Source organism: Cetorhinus maximus, chromosome 4, assembly GCF_964194155.1.
Source record: "Cetorhinus maximus chromosome 4, sCetMax3.hap1.1, whole genome shotgun sequence".
Taxonomy (NCBI): Eukaryota; Metazoa; Chordata; class Chondrichthyes; order Lamniformes; family Cetorhinidae; genus Cetorhinus; species Cetorhinus maximus.
In genome coordinates, this window is record NC_135882.1 from 112733171 (window position 1) to 112751952 (window position 18782).

The 18782-nt window shown below is 42.0% G+C and overlaps 1 protein-coding gene across 5 annotated transcripts in view; it reads right to left on the minus strand.

Moving 5' to 3' along the window:
* The window catches only part of lpin2 (lipin 2), a 107736-nt gene that overhangs the window by 14052 nt on the left and 74902 nt on the right, over nucleotides 1–18782 (minus strand). For all 5 annotated transcript variants that reach the window (XM_078540633.1, XM_078540632.1, XM_078540631.1 and 2 more), the window contains 5 exons: nucleotides 18145–18209; nucleotides 14346–14490; nucleotides 8970–9118; nucleotides 4150–4236; nucleotides 1145–1297 (listed from right to left, as the gene is read on the minus strand). In XM_078540633.1, the coding sequence (XP_078396759.1) occupies nucleotides 1145–1297; nucleotides 4150–4236; nucleotides 8970–9118; nucleotides 14346–14490; nucleotides 18145–18209 (599 nt within the window). The remainder of the gene's footprint in view (nucleotides 1–1144; nucleotides 1298–4149; nucleotides 4237–8969; nucleotides 9119–14345; nucleotides 14491–18144; nucleotides 18210–18782) is intronic.

An 18782-nucleotide genomic window follows, 5' to 3' on the forward strand; every position in this document is an offset into this window, starting at 1 on the left:
TCAGGAATGCAAAACTGCTGTGGCAGAATCAGTAATCCAACTAAACCAAACAACAGTAACTTGGTATTCCAGGACACTGTTGACGTCTGACCTGCCTGGCAGAGGGGAGCCAGGATTCTTCCCATTTAGCCAAGGCCACTCTGAAAATCAATGCCTCAGTAGGTAGAACTAGCTGAACAGAGAGCTTCCAATATCCTGTGTTGCAAGGTTGCATTCTTTTATTTGGTTAAACTTCAGTGAAAACCTGCATACCAACCGGGGTGCTAAATCCTAAAACAACAACAAAGCTTTCTGAACTTGGGAGGTGGGGTATGTTTACAGAGAATACTCAATATTGGACAACACCTTAACCAAATTTTTTAGTAGCTTGGTTTAAAGCCTTATAGCAATGGGTCTCCGGGCATGTCAGACGCTTGAACAAACCCCCAAAATTTTCTGGGCACTTTGGGGATCGGTTGGGAGGCAAAGTGCTGGCAAAATGCTGAGGAAGGTGTCAGTAAGGCAGAATGTCTTTCCATCACCATGCCATATTGCCAGTGGAAGGAAAGCTAGTGGTTTGGATGTTCACCGGAAGGCCAACTGAACCACGTAAAGGCCATTTTTACCTCCACGGGTATTTTACCCATGTCAGATGAGCCCACCAAGTAATAGCGGCATCCCAGTGCACTCTAGAGGTGGAATGGGGTAGGAGCCTCCTTTACGGACACTCCATGGCCAAAGAAGAGCCCCCTGGGGCCTGGCTCCAGCTTCCTGCAACCTACCTCAACTGTCTTCTTGGGCACCTGGCCAGTGAGGTGCCCTGCATCTGTGGTGTTACAAATGAGGCAGCTGAGCTGCTGGTCCTCTAATTGGGCTGGTAGCTCTTAACCTGGTTACCTAATTGGACAGATTTGGCGCCATGGCCTGTTAATTGGCTGCCAAGAGAAACATGCCATGCCGGACCTGCCATCTGCCGAAGTAGAGTCATCATCCACCTTCAACTCTGGCGGTTGGACTTGCCAGCAATCAGCAAAATTCAGCCCGTGTTTCAGTGACAGCATTCTAACCAGCATCAAAAGGCTGTGCTTTAAAACAGTTAGTGAAATAATCTTTGTCATGCATCTGTAAAAATGTTTCCTTACTTATTTAAGATCCTGCCACGTACCTATGAAAAGCTGAAAAAAGGCTGCTAGGAGCTAGCAGTAAGGGTCCTCTAGGAAGGATTGTTCCTTTATCATTCACCCAGTGCAAATAGCCTCTTGTCATGTTTGCCATGCCAATGGCACGTGCTGAACAGTAGAGAAATTTATAACCATTCCTTTAAACAAACAGCAAAGAACAATAAACATCACTATATGGTGTATAATTAATATGCAATAGCCTTGGGTTATGTTTAAACCATCTTAACTTCTCAATTAGTTCTGTGCAGCAAAGGTTATTTATTATTTAATATAACAATATATTTTGCTGTTTACACATTTTATTCTCAAGTGATCTCTGGACGAAACCAAGTTTTGGCTTTTTCTAACTGTTTTAGCCATCATGTTACTGGATTTACAGGTCTTAGTATCTTCTGGAAAGGCAGGAAGAAAACCCAAAAGCACTGGCAAGGGTGAGGGGGTGGTGGCATTGTGGGATAAGGCAAACAGTACCTTGCATAAATCCCATCTCCTAATTTAGAGGATGGCCAGTCGATTTACTCTCAAGCCTCTTTATACAATACACAATTTGTATATACTGATTTTTGGAAAAGCTATTTTTAAAATTATTTTTGCTCCCTTCTGGAAAATCCAGAACTTCCCTCTGGAAAAAAAATCACACACACTGCCAATAACATGTTACTATAATAGAAATATCAGATTTGTTATAGATAATTAAAATGTTAACATTGTGACTCTGGTAAATTCTGATTTTTTTTAAGCGAACCAATCTAATGTTAAAATGTGCCTAAAATTAATTTTGACAAATCTTCGTAAATTTTTATATATACAGATTTGTGATTAGAAATGTAAATGCAATGCAATAAGAAAAACAATCCATTGTTTTAATGTTTAATATCTAAATAATTAAAAAACTCTTATGCAAACATGTTCTGTTTTGAAAAATCTGACTGGATGTTCATTGAATCAGAAAAATAACTTGCTTTCTTTCACAAGCAGTCTGGAGACAAGTTTGTTTTCAGTCATCTGACAAATGGATTTGGGTCTAATTCTTTTCGATAGACACTGCTGACACTGAAGTGGATAGTTCTTGGAACTGCAGAAGCTTTCTCATGACTTCTGTTATTACTATTATTTATATAGCACCTTTAATGTAATAAAGCATTCCAAGGGCATTCACAGTACAGTTATTAAACAAATTTGACAGAACCACATAAGGAGATATTAGGACAGGTTACCAATGATATAGGTTTTAAGGAGGTCCTAAAAGGAGGGAAGAGACAGAGGTTTAGGGAGGGAATTCTAGAGCTTAGGGTCATGGCAGCTGAAGGCATGACTGCCAATGGTGAAGCAATTAAAATTGTGGATGCTCAATAAGTCTGAATTGAAGGAACACAAATTAGGGTTGTAGGGTTGGAAGAGATCATAAATATAGGGAGAGGCAATGGTGGAATTTGAAAAGAAGGATGATAATTTTAAAATCAAGACATTACTTGATGGGGAACCAATATAAGTCAGCGAGCACAGGGGTGACTGAACTGACCTTGGTACGAGTAAGGGTATGGGCAGAGTTTTGGATGACCTCAAGTTTAGGGCGTATTATGTGGAAGGACATTCAGGATTACATCGAAATCGACAAGTCTAGAGATAAAATAGGCATGAGGGTGAGCTGAGGCAGGTGTGGAGTCGGGTGATGTTACAAAGGTGGAAATAGATAGCATCAAAATGGCTCGAATGAAAATGGTAAATCTCATTCTCTGCGACTGTGATTATGTTGCATTATGCTTCCATGTCCTGTTTATAGCCTTTGACATGGTCAACACCATCTTATTCCAATGTGTTTCCTCCATTGTCCAGATCGGGAGACGCTCAGTTTCACTCATTTCACACCCAGCCAGAGAATCTCCAGCAATGCTTCTTCTGCTCAATAATTTCCTCCAGAGTTTCCCAAGAAATTATCCTTGGCTCTCTCCTCAATTTGCTGTCCCATGGAGACATTATCCACTGACATGGGGTCACTTTCCATAGGTATGCTGATAACACTACTCTACTACCTCTCTTTACACCTGCACTGCTCCATGCTATCAGGTGCTTCTCCAACAGCTAGTCATAAAAAGCCACACTTTTCTCCATAGGTTTAATGCTGCTATGCCGGCTGCCAGAGGTGTAACTCAAACTCTTCAAAGCAACGAGGCATAGAAAAAAAAAATCAAAATTGTCCTCAACAGTTCAGCAAAATCAAATTAATAATGCTATGGTCTCCTGAACCTCAACCAGATATCAGGCAAAGCTATTTGCACATTGGAAATAAGAAGGTCAAGGGCTTTCCAAAATAAAGCAAGTGGTTTCTACTTGTTTTGCAATCAGAACATATTTGCACATGAATAATGCCAAGGGGCTCTTGACATTATCTGGTGACAAATTTCCATTCAGCCATCTGTTGCAGTAAACAAAATTTAAAGCAACCAGCCATATCTCAAAATATGACTTTAAAATATAGAAACTTCATGATTTGGTATATGTTAGAGATATCACCATAGCTCTCAGGAATGTCAAGGACCAGAAATGCCATTACTTTCCATTACCTATTAAATACCCCTGAATCACTCAACTAGTTTATCCAACGAATAGTGGAATCACAGTGTCCAGAAATTCAGTCCAGGGTCAATGCTGCAATTTATTTAAGCACGGGTAGAGAGTGTAAAGTCTGCCAACTTTCCCGTTTTGATTCTTGTCCAGCACCCCTTCTGGAAGTTTGCATTTCTGGATACCAGGCAAGATCAGGTTCAGCCGTGGCTTTCAAAGTGGATAAACAGTCAAAACTCAAATAAATAAAGACCATTTGGGCAGAGCATTCGAGGGTATCCAGTGTCATGGAACCATATCACAGTAAGGAGACACCAACTGGGGAGGTAACTTGCAAAGGTGGGGGAAAAATTAAAAATCAGTTGAACCCTTTTACAACCTCTTAGCAACGTTACTTTTTCTTAAATGTGATTGCCAGACATACTCATGAATCTTATGATAGAGTTTGGCGATCCCAGGATGGGTCCAGTCCTTGCCCAGCTGAGGAAGGATCTGCCCTAAGGCATCAGACCTACAAAAAAAATATAAACATTACCATAATGTATTTAAAACCCAGCTTAAGCTCTAAAGTTGTAAGTTGATTAGTGTATTATTACACTAATTTTAAATAGGCCCATCACAAATAAAACTAAAAGTAATATTAATGAGGAGGTAAGATGCAAACTGTTAGGCAGCAGTAACATACTAAACAGTTAAGATATCAAAAAATATGTCAAGGTAAGCAGTTCATCAATGTTATTGACTGATTGATACAGCTATGTTTTTCTATGCAATTAACTCCTATGAGTCCAATGGAAGCATTTCCTCTGGATCACATATGAGATCCAGGATCTGGCTGAGGAAAATTTGTGGGGACAAAGGAGAAGCAACTGCGGAGAGGGAGGAAAGACCTGTCACTAAAGATGTTGGAGAAGGAGTCAGCCTCAGGTCTGCCAAAATTCCTAATGAAGTGTTGATGATGGGAAGCTATATATGGAGGTGGCACAACACAGACTACCTTACGCAGATCCTTCCACCATGCTGTTGACACCCATTGCAAGGAGTAGAAAACTCCAACTTGGGATACCAGTGCCTGAAACACATTACTTGGCGAGTATAGATTTCTTAGCTTGTAAGTCAGGTTATAAAGAAATCTACACCTACCTGCAAAGTATCTGTTTATCCAGTTATGGAGTGCACAGTTTCTCTTCAATTGGAGGCATCATACTTAGTTCATGAAGCTGAAGATGCACTTTGGCAAAACAATGATATAGCTGGAGCTTAAACATTTAGAACCACACAGTAACCTTTGCACTAATACCTTGCTTGTTAGAACAATGGCTCATAGGAATATCTGGGGTATGACAGGTGAAAATGGATCATCAGTGAATCAAAGGAAAAACATCTATATAATTCATAAATGATTTGAGGGAGTGGTGTGGTTTACTTGCTTTTCAGAAAAACTGTCTTTGCCAGGAAGGTGTCTTAGCCACCTGGCAGAGAGCAGGATTGACACTTAGTAAATCATGCAATTTAAACAAAAGTCACAGGATCTGAATGAAATGCAGGAGCACTGAACATTACAGGAGAAAAGAAAAGCTTGTGTACACAGAATTCCCTGAACTCTAACCACCTCACATCATCCCAAACAGAAATATTCATCTGTGCACGCTTATCTGCACAAGTCTCTTCCATTTTCTGGAGAAAACATTGTTTTGACGTTAATGTAGGTTTTAACAAACAAAAGTTGAGCACAATTAACTACTCAAATGTTATTCCTGTTTGACGTATGCTACTTTGCACCTTGCTGGCATTGCAGGTTAGTACTGCATGTTAGTGAACTGTGATAGGATATGAAACAAAAACAAAAATACCTGGAAAAACTCAGCAGGTCTGGCAGCAACTGTGGAGAGGAGCACAGTTAACGTTTCAAGTCCGCATGACTCTTCAACAGAACTAAGGAAAAATAGAAAAGGGGTGAAATATAAGCTGGTTTAAGCAGGGGGGCGGGTGGGACAGGTAGAGCTGGATAGAGGGCCAGTGATAGGTGGAGATTACCAAAAGATGTCACAGACAAAAGGACAAGGAGGTGTTGAAGGTGGTGATATTATCTAAAGGAATGTGCTAATTAAGGGTAGAAAGCAGGACGAGCAAGGTACAGATGGCCCTAGTGGGGGTGGGGTGGGGTGAAGGAATCGAAAAAGGTTAAAAGGTAGAGATAAAACAATGGATGGAAATACATTTAAAAATAATGGAAATAGGTGGGAAAAGAAAAATCTATATAAATTATTGGAAAAAAACAAAAAGGAGGGGGAAAATTGGAAAGGGAGTGGGGATGGAGGAGAGAGTTCATGATCTAAAATTGTTGAACTCAATATTCAGTCCTGAAGGCTGTAAAGTGCCTAGTCGGAAGATGAGGTGCTGTTCCTCCAGTTTGCGTTGAGCTTCACTGGAACATTGCAGCAAGCCAAGGACGGACATGTGGGCATGAGAGCAGGGTGGAGTGTTGAAATGGCAAGCGACAGGGAGGTCTGGGTAATGCTTGCGGACAGACCGAAGGTGTTCTGCAAAGCAGTCACCCAGTCTGCGTTTGGTCTCTCCAGTGTAGAGGAAACCGCATTGGGAGCAACGAATGCAGTAGACTAAATTGAGGGACGTGCAATCCTTAATTAGCACATTCCTTTAGATAATATCACCACCTTCAACACCTCTTTGTCCTTTTGTCTGTGACATCTTTAGGTTATCTCCACCTATCACAGGCCCTCTATCCAGCTCTTCTTGTCCCACCCCCACCCCCCCACCCCCCCCACCCCTCTTAAACCAGCTTATATTTCACCCCTTTTCTATTTTTCCTTAGTTCTGTTGAAGAGTCATGCGGACTCGAAACGTTAACTGTGCTCCTCTCCACAGATGCTGCCAGACCTGCTGAGTTTTTCCAGGTATTTTTGTTTTTGTTTTGGATTTCCAGCATCCGCAGTTTTTTGCTTTTATCTTAGTGTGATAGGATATGATTTCTTTCAAGCATGTTGTTGAGACACAATTTGGGAGAACAAAAAAATACTGGAGAGCAACGGCACTATCAGTCTGTTCTAACTCCCTCAACTGTCACAGTCAACATTTGGAATAGATTTAACCTGAAGAACGATAGGTAATTACAGGAGCTGAAAACATTCATGACGCTTTCAGCACACTCTCACAGCAAGGAATGACATATGTTGTTTGGGGAAGAACCTCAATCCACCACAGAGTCATCCACATTGAGGTGTAGTTAAGGAAAAAATACCCAAGTTAAAGGCCTTGGTTTGTGATTCACCAACCAGACAATGCATTAAATGACTAGTGGAATACTGGCCACGGGATGCAAGGTACTCCTGGATGTCTTGGTTTGATAAACAAGGCTGATGAGCCAGGCAGTTTGTTGATAAGAGAGCAGTTGTGGTCCATGCTACATATTCCACCTCCACTGATTTGTCAGATGCTAGAGATGTATCCATGGTGGGCACCCAGATGAATTACTAAAAAGCAAGGAATCTCCTCGTGACCCTGATAGTCCTGCGGGGTGATCGGTAGATGTTCCCACCAGCACAATCCCAGCACTTGCTAGGTTCGAAGACCCACAGATTTGCAGCAGCCCCACAGTGCCAAAGAAACATGCAGGAATGAAGGAAAATTCAACAACACTGCACACACACTCACAACAGGTACAGGCAGTAATGGAAAAGGGAACAGAGCAATAAAGCAGATGACCTTTTGAAAATCCTCGTTCTGTTGAATGGAAACTTAAAAACTTCACCATGAGAAGCTGTTCAATGTCATTATAGAATAATTCTGGGTGCATGGATACTGAAAAAAGACAATGAGGCAGAACAAGAGAAAAACTGGATCATATGCAGTTCAAAGGAGTGGGGTTAATCAACACTACAGAGCAGAGTCAGGCTATATAAATGGAAAGTACAGTTCAATAAGCAAATTAGCAAGAGGAAGTAGTGCAGGAAACTGGCAAATAAATTTGAGTTTGCCAATAGCATGGTGACATGAAAATTCATGAATTCAGAAACGTGTGCATATTCTGGTGAGAAAAAGTATAATATGTAACGCATACATTTCATTCTCCCTGAAGTTTACAGAGAAGACATATTGGACAAAATTCTGGATTGGCGGCTCCATACATTTTTCTTAAATAATATTAAGCAACCTGCTACATTATGAATAAAACTACATCATACATAAACAGGGGAAAATCCTGCATAAATTACAAGGTTCATACAGAACTTTGCATATAAAGGTTTTTCTTTTAAACCAATTTATTATCCTACATACTGTAAATAACCTATTTTTTTATTTCTCTTGGGCTGTGGCTTTAAAAAGCGACCATGGTTGCAGATGAAAGACATGTTCACTGGAGCAGGATGAGGAATATCTACGATGTTGCTATCCTGGAACATAGGGTGCCACAAGAGAAAAGGATGGTGCCGGAAAGGATTTCTGGACTAGGGGGAACTGCCCAACGACAGCATTTTAATTGGCTCCTGACCAGGTGACCAGGGTTTTATGTGGTAACAATGCTGGCAGAACAGCTCCTAGCATGCAAAGAGGGAAGACCTGAAACCCCTCTCTCCTGTGTTTGTAAGATTCCAGCAATTCTGCCATAATAGCTAGCTGGCTGTACCTCACATCTCTGTAACCTGCTTTCTCTGAAAACCCCTGTCAAGAGACTAGTAGAGACATTGAAAAGCAAGTTTTCAACCAGTGAACCATGGACTGAAAATGCTGGAAGACCATCTCATGTCACTAACAACGAGCTGCTAGGAATTTGGGAAGACTTCAACCAAAATCAAACCATCTAATCCCGTACTCCGGATTGGTGCTACTGAACTGTTTTATTTTGCCCTTAAAATCCATGTTTGTGTACACAGGGGTTTAAGAAGGGGTAGAGTTTAAGTTATTGAGTTAGAAGCTAGCAGTTCATATTTCTTTCTTTTGCCATTAATTAAAGACAATTTGTTCAATAAACGGTTATTTACTTATTAAGTTTATAAGCCTAGTGCTCATATTCTGTTAACCCACATTAAACAGTTAGATAGAATTGGGTCAATCTGGTGATTTGGTCAAACTTTCCACATTTGTTGCAGCTTGGGGAACAGTGGGGCTTGATATTACAGCGCACTATCCCCCGTGAGTCGTCACAACACGCAGTCTTTCATATATGCATCTAATGAAAACTAATGCTGTTAGAATACAAGTACTTCCAGGTACAAAACCTACTTGGTTATGGTTCCATCAATATCAGATATGACGACTTTATCATCCCAGTTCCAGAGGTATATGGTTCCTTCACAGCGGCAGGTACCTTGATACTGAGTTGTTATACTAAATACCACATCATTTGGCCCCTCTTTCAATTTAAGGCTTGCCTGGGGAATATACAGACAATAAAAAATTTTTAAAAAGGCTTCTGCATAAATACCACACTCCAGTTATTTTTAGTTCAACATCTCAACTTTCATTACCCCTGAAGACACCAGTTAATGCTGGAGCAGGAGTTCCACTGGTAGCAACCACACTCCAGTACTGTCCAAATGACTATTCAGGTGCCAGCGTATTTGTCAGTAACAGTCTCAAAAGGTGCCCTATGATTAATGTTCATATCCACAAAGATTACAGGATAGGAATCAGGATTCTAAGTTGATTTTTTATTCATCCCTCGCCCAGAATGCAGGGGCCAATTGCTATCTGTTGCCATCTCAGCTCAGATTGGATATCAAACATGTAGCTTTCCTTCTCTGCATTGGTCAGTTCAACACTAGTCAAAACTTGATAATGAACAAATTGAGCCAGAACAGAATCATCACAGGTAGTGACTATTCGGCCCATCACGTCTGTTACCGGTTGAAAAAAGCTATCCAGCCCAATTCCACTTTGGAGTCCTTGGGCTGTAGCTCTGTAGGTTACCAGTATAATCCAAGTGGTTTGTTAAATCCAATGAGGTTTTATGCTTCTCCCACCCTTTCCAGACCCCTACTATCCCCGAGTCAAAAATGTTCTTCTCAACCCCTATTACCAATTATTTTAAATCTATTTCCCCTTTTTATTGACCCAAGGTAAAAATAGATCCTTCCTATCCATTCTATCTAGGCTTTCACAGTTTCATATACCTCAATTAAATCTCTGCTCCACCTCCTCTGTTCCAAAGAAAATGATCCCAGCTAATTCATCCTCACAGCTAAAATTCTCCACTCCAAGCAACATTATTTGTAAATCTTCTCTGTACCGTCTAGTATGATCACACCCTTCCCGATAAGTGGTGACCAGAGCTGTACACAATTTTCTAGTTGTAATAAAACTCGGGCTTTATACAGTTTTAGAATAATCACCCTACTCTTATGTTCTATGCTTCGGCTAATAAAGAAAAGTATCCCATATGGATTCTTAACCACCTGATCAAACCTATCCTGCTACCTTCTAGGATCTAGTGTTGAGCCCTGTGGAACCCCAGCAGAAACAGCCTTCTAGGCACAAAAAAAAAACCATATCGACCATTGTACTTTGCTTTCTGCCATGGGTCAATTTGGGATCCAACTTTTGAAACTCATGGGCTTTTACTTATCTGACTAGTCGGTCATGTGGAACCTACCTTGTCAAAAGCCTTACGTAAAATTCATGTAGATTACATTAATTGTGTTACCCTCATCAACCCTCGTTTTTTACCACCTCAAAAAAGTTCACACAAATTAGTTGGACATGACCTTCTCTTGACAAATCACTGCTGACTTTCCTCAATTCATCCTTGCCTTTCTAAATAACGATTTATACTGTCCTTGAGAATTTTATTTTCCAATAATTTGCACACCACAGAGATTAGGTTGACTGGCCTATAATTGCTCAGTCTACCCTTAAAAAAAAAGGGTACATTAGCAGCCCACTGGCATCACCCCTGTATTGAGAAAGGGTTGGAAAATGATGGTCTATTTAAGAGTGTGCTTATTCCAACCCCAATGGAAAACACCTATGTTTGCATGAACTTTGGTAGAAAAGCTCCAGGAAAGTAAATTCTATTGTCTGTACATTTCAGTTGTTGGTCTATTATTAAAAAAATATTCGTTAACGGGATGTGGGTGTCACTGGCTTGGCCAGCATTTATCGCCATCCCTAATTGCCTTCTTGAACTGCTGCAGTCTATGTGGTGTACGTACACCCACAGTGCTATGAGGGAAGGAGTCCAGGATTTTGACCCAGCGACAGTGAATGAACGGCAATATAGTTCCAAGTCAGGATGGTGAGTGCCTTGGAGGGGAACTTCCAGATGGTGGTGTTCACATGTATCTGCTGCCCTTGCCTTCTAGATGGTAGCTGCCATAGCTTTGGCAGGTGCTGCCTAAGGAGCCCTAGTAAGTTTCTGCAGTGCAACCTGTTGATGGTACACACTGCTGCCGCTATTCGGTGGTGGTGGAGAAAGTGAATGTTTGTGGAAGGGGTACCAATCAAGTGGGCTGCTTTGTCCTGGAAGGCATCAAGTTTCTTGTGTTGTTATAGCTGCACTCACCCAGGCAAGGGGAGGGTATTCCATCACACTCCTGACCTTGTGCCTTGTAGATGGTGGACAGGCTTTGGGGAGTCAGGAGGTGAGTTACTCATTGCATGATTCCTAGCCTCTGATCTGTCCTTGTAGCCACAGTACTTATATGGCTAGTCCAGTTCAGTTTCTGATCAATGGTAACCTCCAGGTTGTTCACAGTGTGGGATTCAGCGATGGTAGTGTCACTGAGTGTCATAGGACGATGGTTAGAGTCTGCCTTGTTGGAGATGGTCATTGCCTGGCACCATTGTGGCATGTATGTTACTTGCCACTTGTCAGCCCAAGCCTGGATATTGTCCAGGTCTTGCTGCATTTGGACATGGACTGCTTCAGTATCTGAGGAGTCACAAATGGTGTTGGTGTTGAACATTGTGCAATCATCAGCAAACATCCCATTTCTGACCTTATGATGGGGGAAAAGGTCATTGATGAAGCAGCTGAAGATGGTTGGGCCTAGGACACTACCCTGAGGAACTCTTGCAGTGATGTCCTGGAACTGAGCTGATTGACCTCCAACAACCACCACCATCTTCTTTTGTGCTAGGTTTAACTCCAACAAGGTTTCCCCCCTCTGCCAATTCCCATTGGCTCCAGTTTTGCTAGGGCCCCTTAAAGCAACACCCAGTCAAATGCTGTCTTGATGTCAAGGACAGTCACTCTCACCTCACCTCTGGAGTTCAGCTCTTTTGTCCATGTTTGAACCCAAGCTGTAATGAGGTCAGGAGCTGAGTGCCTCTGGCAGAACCAAAACTGGGCGTCAGTGAGTAGGTTATTGCTAAGCAAGTGCCGCTTGATAGTACTGTTGATGACCCCCTTCCATTACTTTACTGATGATTGAGAGGAGACTGATGGGGCGGTAATTGGCCAGGTTGGATTTGTCCTGCTTTGTGTACAGGACATAGCTGGGCAACTTTCCACATTGCTGGGTAGTTGCCAGTGATGTAGCTGTACTGGAACAGCTTGGCTAAGGGTGTAGCAAGTTCTGGAGCACAAGTCTTCAGTACTATTGCTGGAATATTGTCAGGGCCCGCACCTTGGAGGGGAACTTCCAGATGGTGGTGTTCACATATATCTGCTGCCCATTTCTTGATATCACATGGGGTGAATCAAAATGGCTGAAGACTGGCATCTCTGATGCTGGGGGCCTCAGAAGGAGACAGAGATGGATCATCTACTCGACAATTCTGGCTGAATGTTATTGCGAATGCTTCAGCCTTCTCTTTTGCACTGATGTGCTGGGCTCCTCCATCATTAAGGATGGGGATATTTGTGGGGCCTCCTCCTCCAGTGAGTTGTTTAATTGTCCACCACCATTCATGACTATTGTGGCAGGGCTGCAGAGCTTAGATGTGATCCATTGGTTGTGGAATAACTTAGCTATGTCTATCACTTGCTGCTTATGCTGTTTGGCATTTAAGTAGCCCTGTTCTGTAGATTCACCAGGTTTACAACTCATTTTTAGGTATACCTGGTGCTGCTCCTGACATGCCCCCCTACACTCTTCATTGAACCCAGGGTTGATCCCCTGGCTTGGTGATAATGATGGAGTGGGGGATATGCCAGGCCGAGGTTACAGATTGTGGTCGAGTACAATTCTGCTGCTGATGGCCCACAGTGCCTCATGGATGCCCAGTCTCGAGTTGCTAGATTAGTTTGAAATTTATCCCATTTAGCACAGTGGTAGTGCCACACTGCACGACCGAGTGTATCCTCAATGTGAATCATGGAGGGCTTCTCCACAAGGATTGTGCGGTGATCACTCCTACCGATACTGTCATGGACATATGCATCTGCAGCAGGCGAGGAGATCAAGTATGTTTTTCCCTCTTGCTGGTTCCCTCACTAGCTGCCACAGACCCAGTCTAGCAGCTGTGTCCTTTAGAACTTGGCCAGCTCAGTCTGTGGTGGTGCTACTGAGCCACTCTTGGTAATGGACATTGAAGCCCCCAATACATTCTGCACCCTTGCCACTCTCAGTGCTTCCTCCAAGTAGTGTTCAACATGGAGGAGTACTGATTCATCAGCTGAGGGCAGGGGGTGGTATGTGGTAATCAGCAGGGGATTTCCCTGCCCATGTTTGACCTGATGCCATGAGACTTCATGGGGGCCAGAGTCGATGTTGAGGACTCCCAGGGCAACTTCCACCTAACTGTTTACCACTGTGCCACCACCCCTGCTGGGTCTGTCCTGCCGGTGGGACAGGACATACCCAGGGATGGTGATGGTAGTGTCTGGGACGTTATCTGCAAGGTAAGATTCCATGAGTATGACTATGTCAGGCTGTTGTTTGGTCTGAGGCAACTCTCCCAATTTTGGCACTAGCCCCCAGATGTTAGTAAAGAGGACTTTGCAGGGTCGACAGGGCAGAGTTTGCCATTGGCGTTTCCAGTACCTAAGTCGATGCCAGGTAGTCTGTCCAGTTTCATTCCTTTTAGGCTTTTTAGTGGTTTGATACAACTGAGTGGCTTGCTAGGCCATTTCAGAGGGCTTTTAAGAGTCAACCACACATAACTGTGGATCTGGAGTCACACATAGGCCAGTCTAGGTGAAGTTGGCAGATATCCTTCCCTAAAAGACATTAGTTAATCAGATGGGCTTTTGTAACAATTGTTTCATGGTCACAATTAGACTTTGAATTCAATAAAAATCTGGAATTAAAATTCCACCATCTGCCAAGGTGGAACTTAACCCAGGTCCCTAAAGAATAACACTGGATCTCTGGATTACCTGTCCAGTGACAAAACCACTACCCTGCCGCTAACAAGGATTTTGCAGGCTGTGTTTCAGAAAGTAAATGTATTGACAGCAATGCATTTCAATAACTTTTAGCATATATGGCAATTGTTAGTGCAATTCAGTACATGCGCAAACACAAATGTCTCAGAACAGCAACTAATCAATCAATCCATCCCTTCTAAAGTCAGGTTCTCTGCATAGAATTAACAAAAAAAGAAAAGATCAACATAGTTCTGATTTTCCAACACCAGTGTGTATAGGCATTGTAGAAGTGCACCTAGACACTTCTAATTATTAAAACAGGAAAATCATATGAGAAAAATGCTTACAATTTGGTCTGAGGATAATCTCAGAGACTTCTTATAAGAGATGGAACATCCCTGATGTAGGTTCTCTGAGAATTTTGGATCACTTGCTATTGGTTCATTAAAGTTAGTCGAGTCTTCATCAGTGGAGGAGTCCCCTTCTTTGGACCTAACCAAAATGTTGATAAAATGGTAAAAACACACATTCACAGAGTTGGTGGCAAAGAGCAAGCATGAATTTATAATCTTCATAAAAAGCATCCCATATTATAATTCACATTAGTAGTTCCACAGCTGACTTCTAGTGAAGTCACCGATCTCATGTGAATATTACATATTTACTGATATGAACAAATAGAAATAATTTTTTCAATTCAATTCATAAAATTACACAGAAAATTGAATACAATTTAAAATTACTGGTACAGACAGTAGATATGCTGAATAAATAGCTTTAGCAATCCATGTCCAAATGCAGCAAGACCTGGACAATATCCAGGTTTGGGCTGACAAGTGGCAAGTAACATTCACGCCACATTAGTGCCGGGCAATGACCATCTCCAACAAGAAAGAATCCAACAAGTGAGAACCTAACCATCGCCCCTTGACGTTCAATGGCATTACCATCACGGAATCCCCCACTATCAACATCCTGGGGGCTATCATTGACCAGAAACTGAACTGGGCTAGCCATATAAATACCGTGGCTACAAGAGCAGGTCAAAGGCTGGGAATCCTGCAACAAGTAACTCACCTCCTGACTCCCAATAGCCTGTCCACCATCTACAAGGCACAAGTCAGGAGTGTGATAGAATACTATCCACTTGCCTGGATGAGTGCAGCTCCCACAACACTCAAGAAGCTTGACACCACCCAGGACAAAGCAGCCTGCTTGATTGGCACCACATCCACAAACATTCACTCTCTCCACCACCGACACATAGTGTACACTGCCTGGTGCTATCTACAAGACGCACTTCAGGTATTCACCAAGAGTCCTTAGGCAGCACCTTCCAAGCCCATGACCACTACCATCTAGAAGGACAAGGGCAGCAGTTAGATGGGAACACCATCACCTGGAAGTTCCCCTCCAAGTCACTCATCATTCAGGCTTGGAAACATCACCATTCCTTCACTGTTGCTGGGTCAAAATCCTGGAACTCCCTTCCTAACAGCACTGTGGGAGTACCTACACCACATGGACTGCAGAGGTCCATTGCGGCAGCTCACCACCACCTTCTAAAGGGCAACTAGAGATATGCAATAAATGCTGGCCCAGGCAGCAAAGCCCACATCCCTTGAATGAATAAAAAAACTGTTCACTAAGCTTGACCACAGATTTATGGACTTTTCCGCTGGAACTTACGGTTATTAGAAATGCAAAACAGAAATGTGTCCTCCACAGGGGACTTGGGTGAATAGAACAAGCAATACTCCTTAAACAGATTAAGAACATTTTAGCAAGGGTAGACCCTTTGGCCTCAAGTCTGCTTGGTCATTCAATAAGATCATGTTTTGGTCTTTGGCCTCAATTTCACTTCCCTGCCCACTCTCCACGAGAGAGAGACTCCCTGAGACACCAAAAATCTATCTACCTCAGCCTTAAAAATATTCAATGATGGAGCATTCACCACACACTGGGGTAGAGAATTCCAAAGATTCACAACCTTTTGTGTGAAGAAATTCCCCCTCATTTAATTCCTAACTGATCAGCCCCCTTATTCTGAGACTGTGCCCCCATAATCTAGATTCCCCAGCCCAGGGAAACGACCTCTGTGTCTACTCTGTCAGGTTCCTTCAGAATCTTTTAGTATTTCAAACGAGATCACTTCTCATTCTTCTAAACTCTAGATTGGGTGAATTAGGCCTACACTATCTCTCATCATAGCACAACCCTATCCTCTCATTCCAGAAACTAATCTAATTTCAGGCTTCTTCTTCCCCCCCACCCCTACCAAAAACACTCAAAACCCACTGGCTTCTTGCACTTGTTTGGGTGATTAAGTGTTACCTAATTTGAATGTATATAGTATTTCTGTTATATTCAGGTAATTTATTTTGCAAATTATTCCAGCTAGGAATGCACAGTGCTGCATGTGTGCAGTACAATCTTTCAACTTGTACATAGGATCCTTCATACATTTCTGGCCCGGGAAAACCAAACTCTGGCTTTAACATTGATTCCTATGGGAACCCATGATTCACTTAAAGTCGTTTCACTTAAAGTCATGGTTTTCAGGAACGCAACCAAAACTTTACCTCTTTTCAAATTCTAGGGTGTAGGCCATCAGGTCCTGGCGATCTGCCAGATTTTAGTCCTTTACATTTCACCTATTCCTTTTCTCTGGTGATATTAATGGCTTTAAGTTCCTCACTCTCCTTAGCTTCTTGATTATGTCAGATAATTTATACCTTTACTGTAAAGAGGCACCCAAAATATTTCTTCAATATGTCTGCCATTTCCTCATTCCCCATAATTTCTCCTGTTCCTAGCTCTGTGGGATCAACATTTATTTTAGTGACTCTGCCTTTTTATATACTTGTAAAAGCTCTTAAATCAGTTTTAATATTTCTGACTAGTTTACTCTCACCCGTTTTCTTTTCTCTCAAACATTTTTGTCACCCTTTCTGGTTTCTAAAACAGTCCCAATCCTCAGGCTTACTACCATTCTTTGCAACATCATGAACCTATTATTTTAATCTAATACCATTGTTAGCTTCCTTAATAAGTTATAGACGGATCTTTCTTACTGAGCTTCAATTTTTTTAAAAAATGGAATGCATTTTTGTTGAACATTTTGAACGGTTTCTTTCAAAGGTTTCCGACTGTTTATTCACTGTTACACCTTTTGGGTCTATTGACCCAATAGCCAACTCTCCACTCGTACCTATGTAATTGGTTTTATTTAAGTTTAAGACTGGAGTATGTCACTTTCAAACTTACAATGGAATTCAATTGCATTATGAACACTTTTTCCTAGTGTATCTTTCACTATGAGATTACTTAAAGAATTCTTAATGAGAAATACAGGACCTTATTTTAAATGTAGGTTAATGTGTTATGAGCGAGTTAAAATCTGGCCTACGCCTGAGCCAGAAAATACCAGTTTGAATATTAGTTCAATACTAAATTATGTATGGAAGTGATTATGGCCACAGGGCGGGGCAGGGAGGGGAGTAAAATCAAGTATAAATTCTGAACGTTTTCTGACTGTGATGTGTGGATAATGATAAAAGTAAGATAAAAATGGAGTGGGGGTGCAGACTCTATTCCCACATTAGTACATTCCTTCCTCTCACCCTCCACAACATCGATACATGTGTTCCTTTTGGGAGTGACCATGGGTGACCATTGAGGAATAGCAGCAGCATTCTCCCCCAAATAGTTTCTGGTAAGGAAAAATTAAAAATCCTCCACAAACAAGGATGCCGAAATATAAGAGGCTCTTCAATGCAATGCAGTCTAATTTGGGGAGGAAGTGGCATAGTGGTATTGTCACTGATTAGTACTCCAGAGACCCAGGGTAATGCTGTGGGGATGCTCCAGGGTTCGAATCCCACCACGGCAGATGGTGAAATTTGAATTCAATAAAAAAATCTGGAATTCAAAGTCCGATGACGACCATGAAACCATTGCCGATTGTTGTAGAAACCCTTTAGGGAAGGAAATCTGCTGTCCGTGCCTGGTCTGGCCTATAGGTGACTCCAGACCCACAGCAATGCAGTTGACTCTTAAATTAGGGATGGGCAATGAATGCAGGCCTAGCCAGCAATGCCCACATCCCATGAACTTCATTAGAAGTTGTGGCAAAGTAATATTTACCTGCTGGTGACAGAGTTTTGATCAGGTTTGTTTTCTTCATTCAATATCTCTTGCTTTGTTTCAGGCTGTGAATACACATAGAAGCCATTATTATAGAGGTGATCACAGGGAACCATAGAATGAGAAATTGCTGTCCAAGTCTTCAATTTAACAATCCACAGAGAGTACACAATTTAGTCAACAATTTAATCTACTCGAGAAAGAGGATTCAAAATCATCTTCCCCTACTGCCCACATCTGGCAGGAGTGAAAGCTGCCAAAAAGTGCTTTTTCATTCATTTGGGAATTTACTGCCACTACTGGGAGACCTACTGCTAGTTTTCACGTGTTGGTCCCAAGAAATGGTGGCAAGGGTGCTGGACACCAGGGAAATTCACCAGTGCCCCAAGCTCTGCGGTTGGCAGTTTTCATTTAGTAGGTGTGGAAGAAGTGACGGCAGCAGCCTTGGCAAGGAGTGAAATCCTGATTGATCAGTCAGGTGGGAGCAGGCCTTACTATCCAAATTTTCCAACATTCTGTAGTGCAGGAGAAATCCCAACCGTTCCATCAACCTGGCAAGATTTTTCTACCATCCCAAATATCATTGTCAGCTTATAACTTTTAAAAACATAGTTACTAATACGATCATTACCAACTGT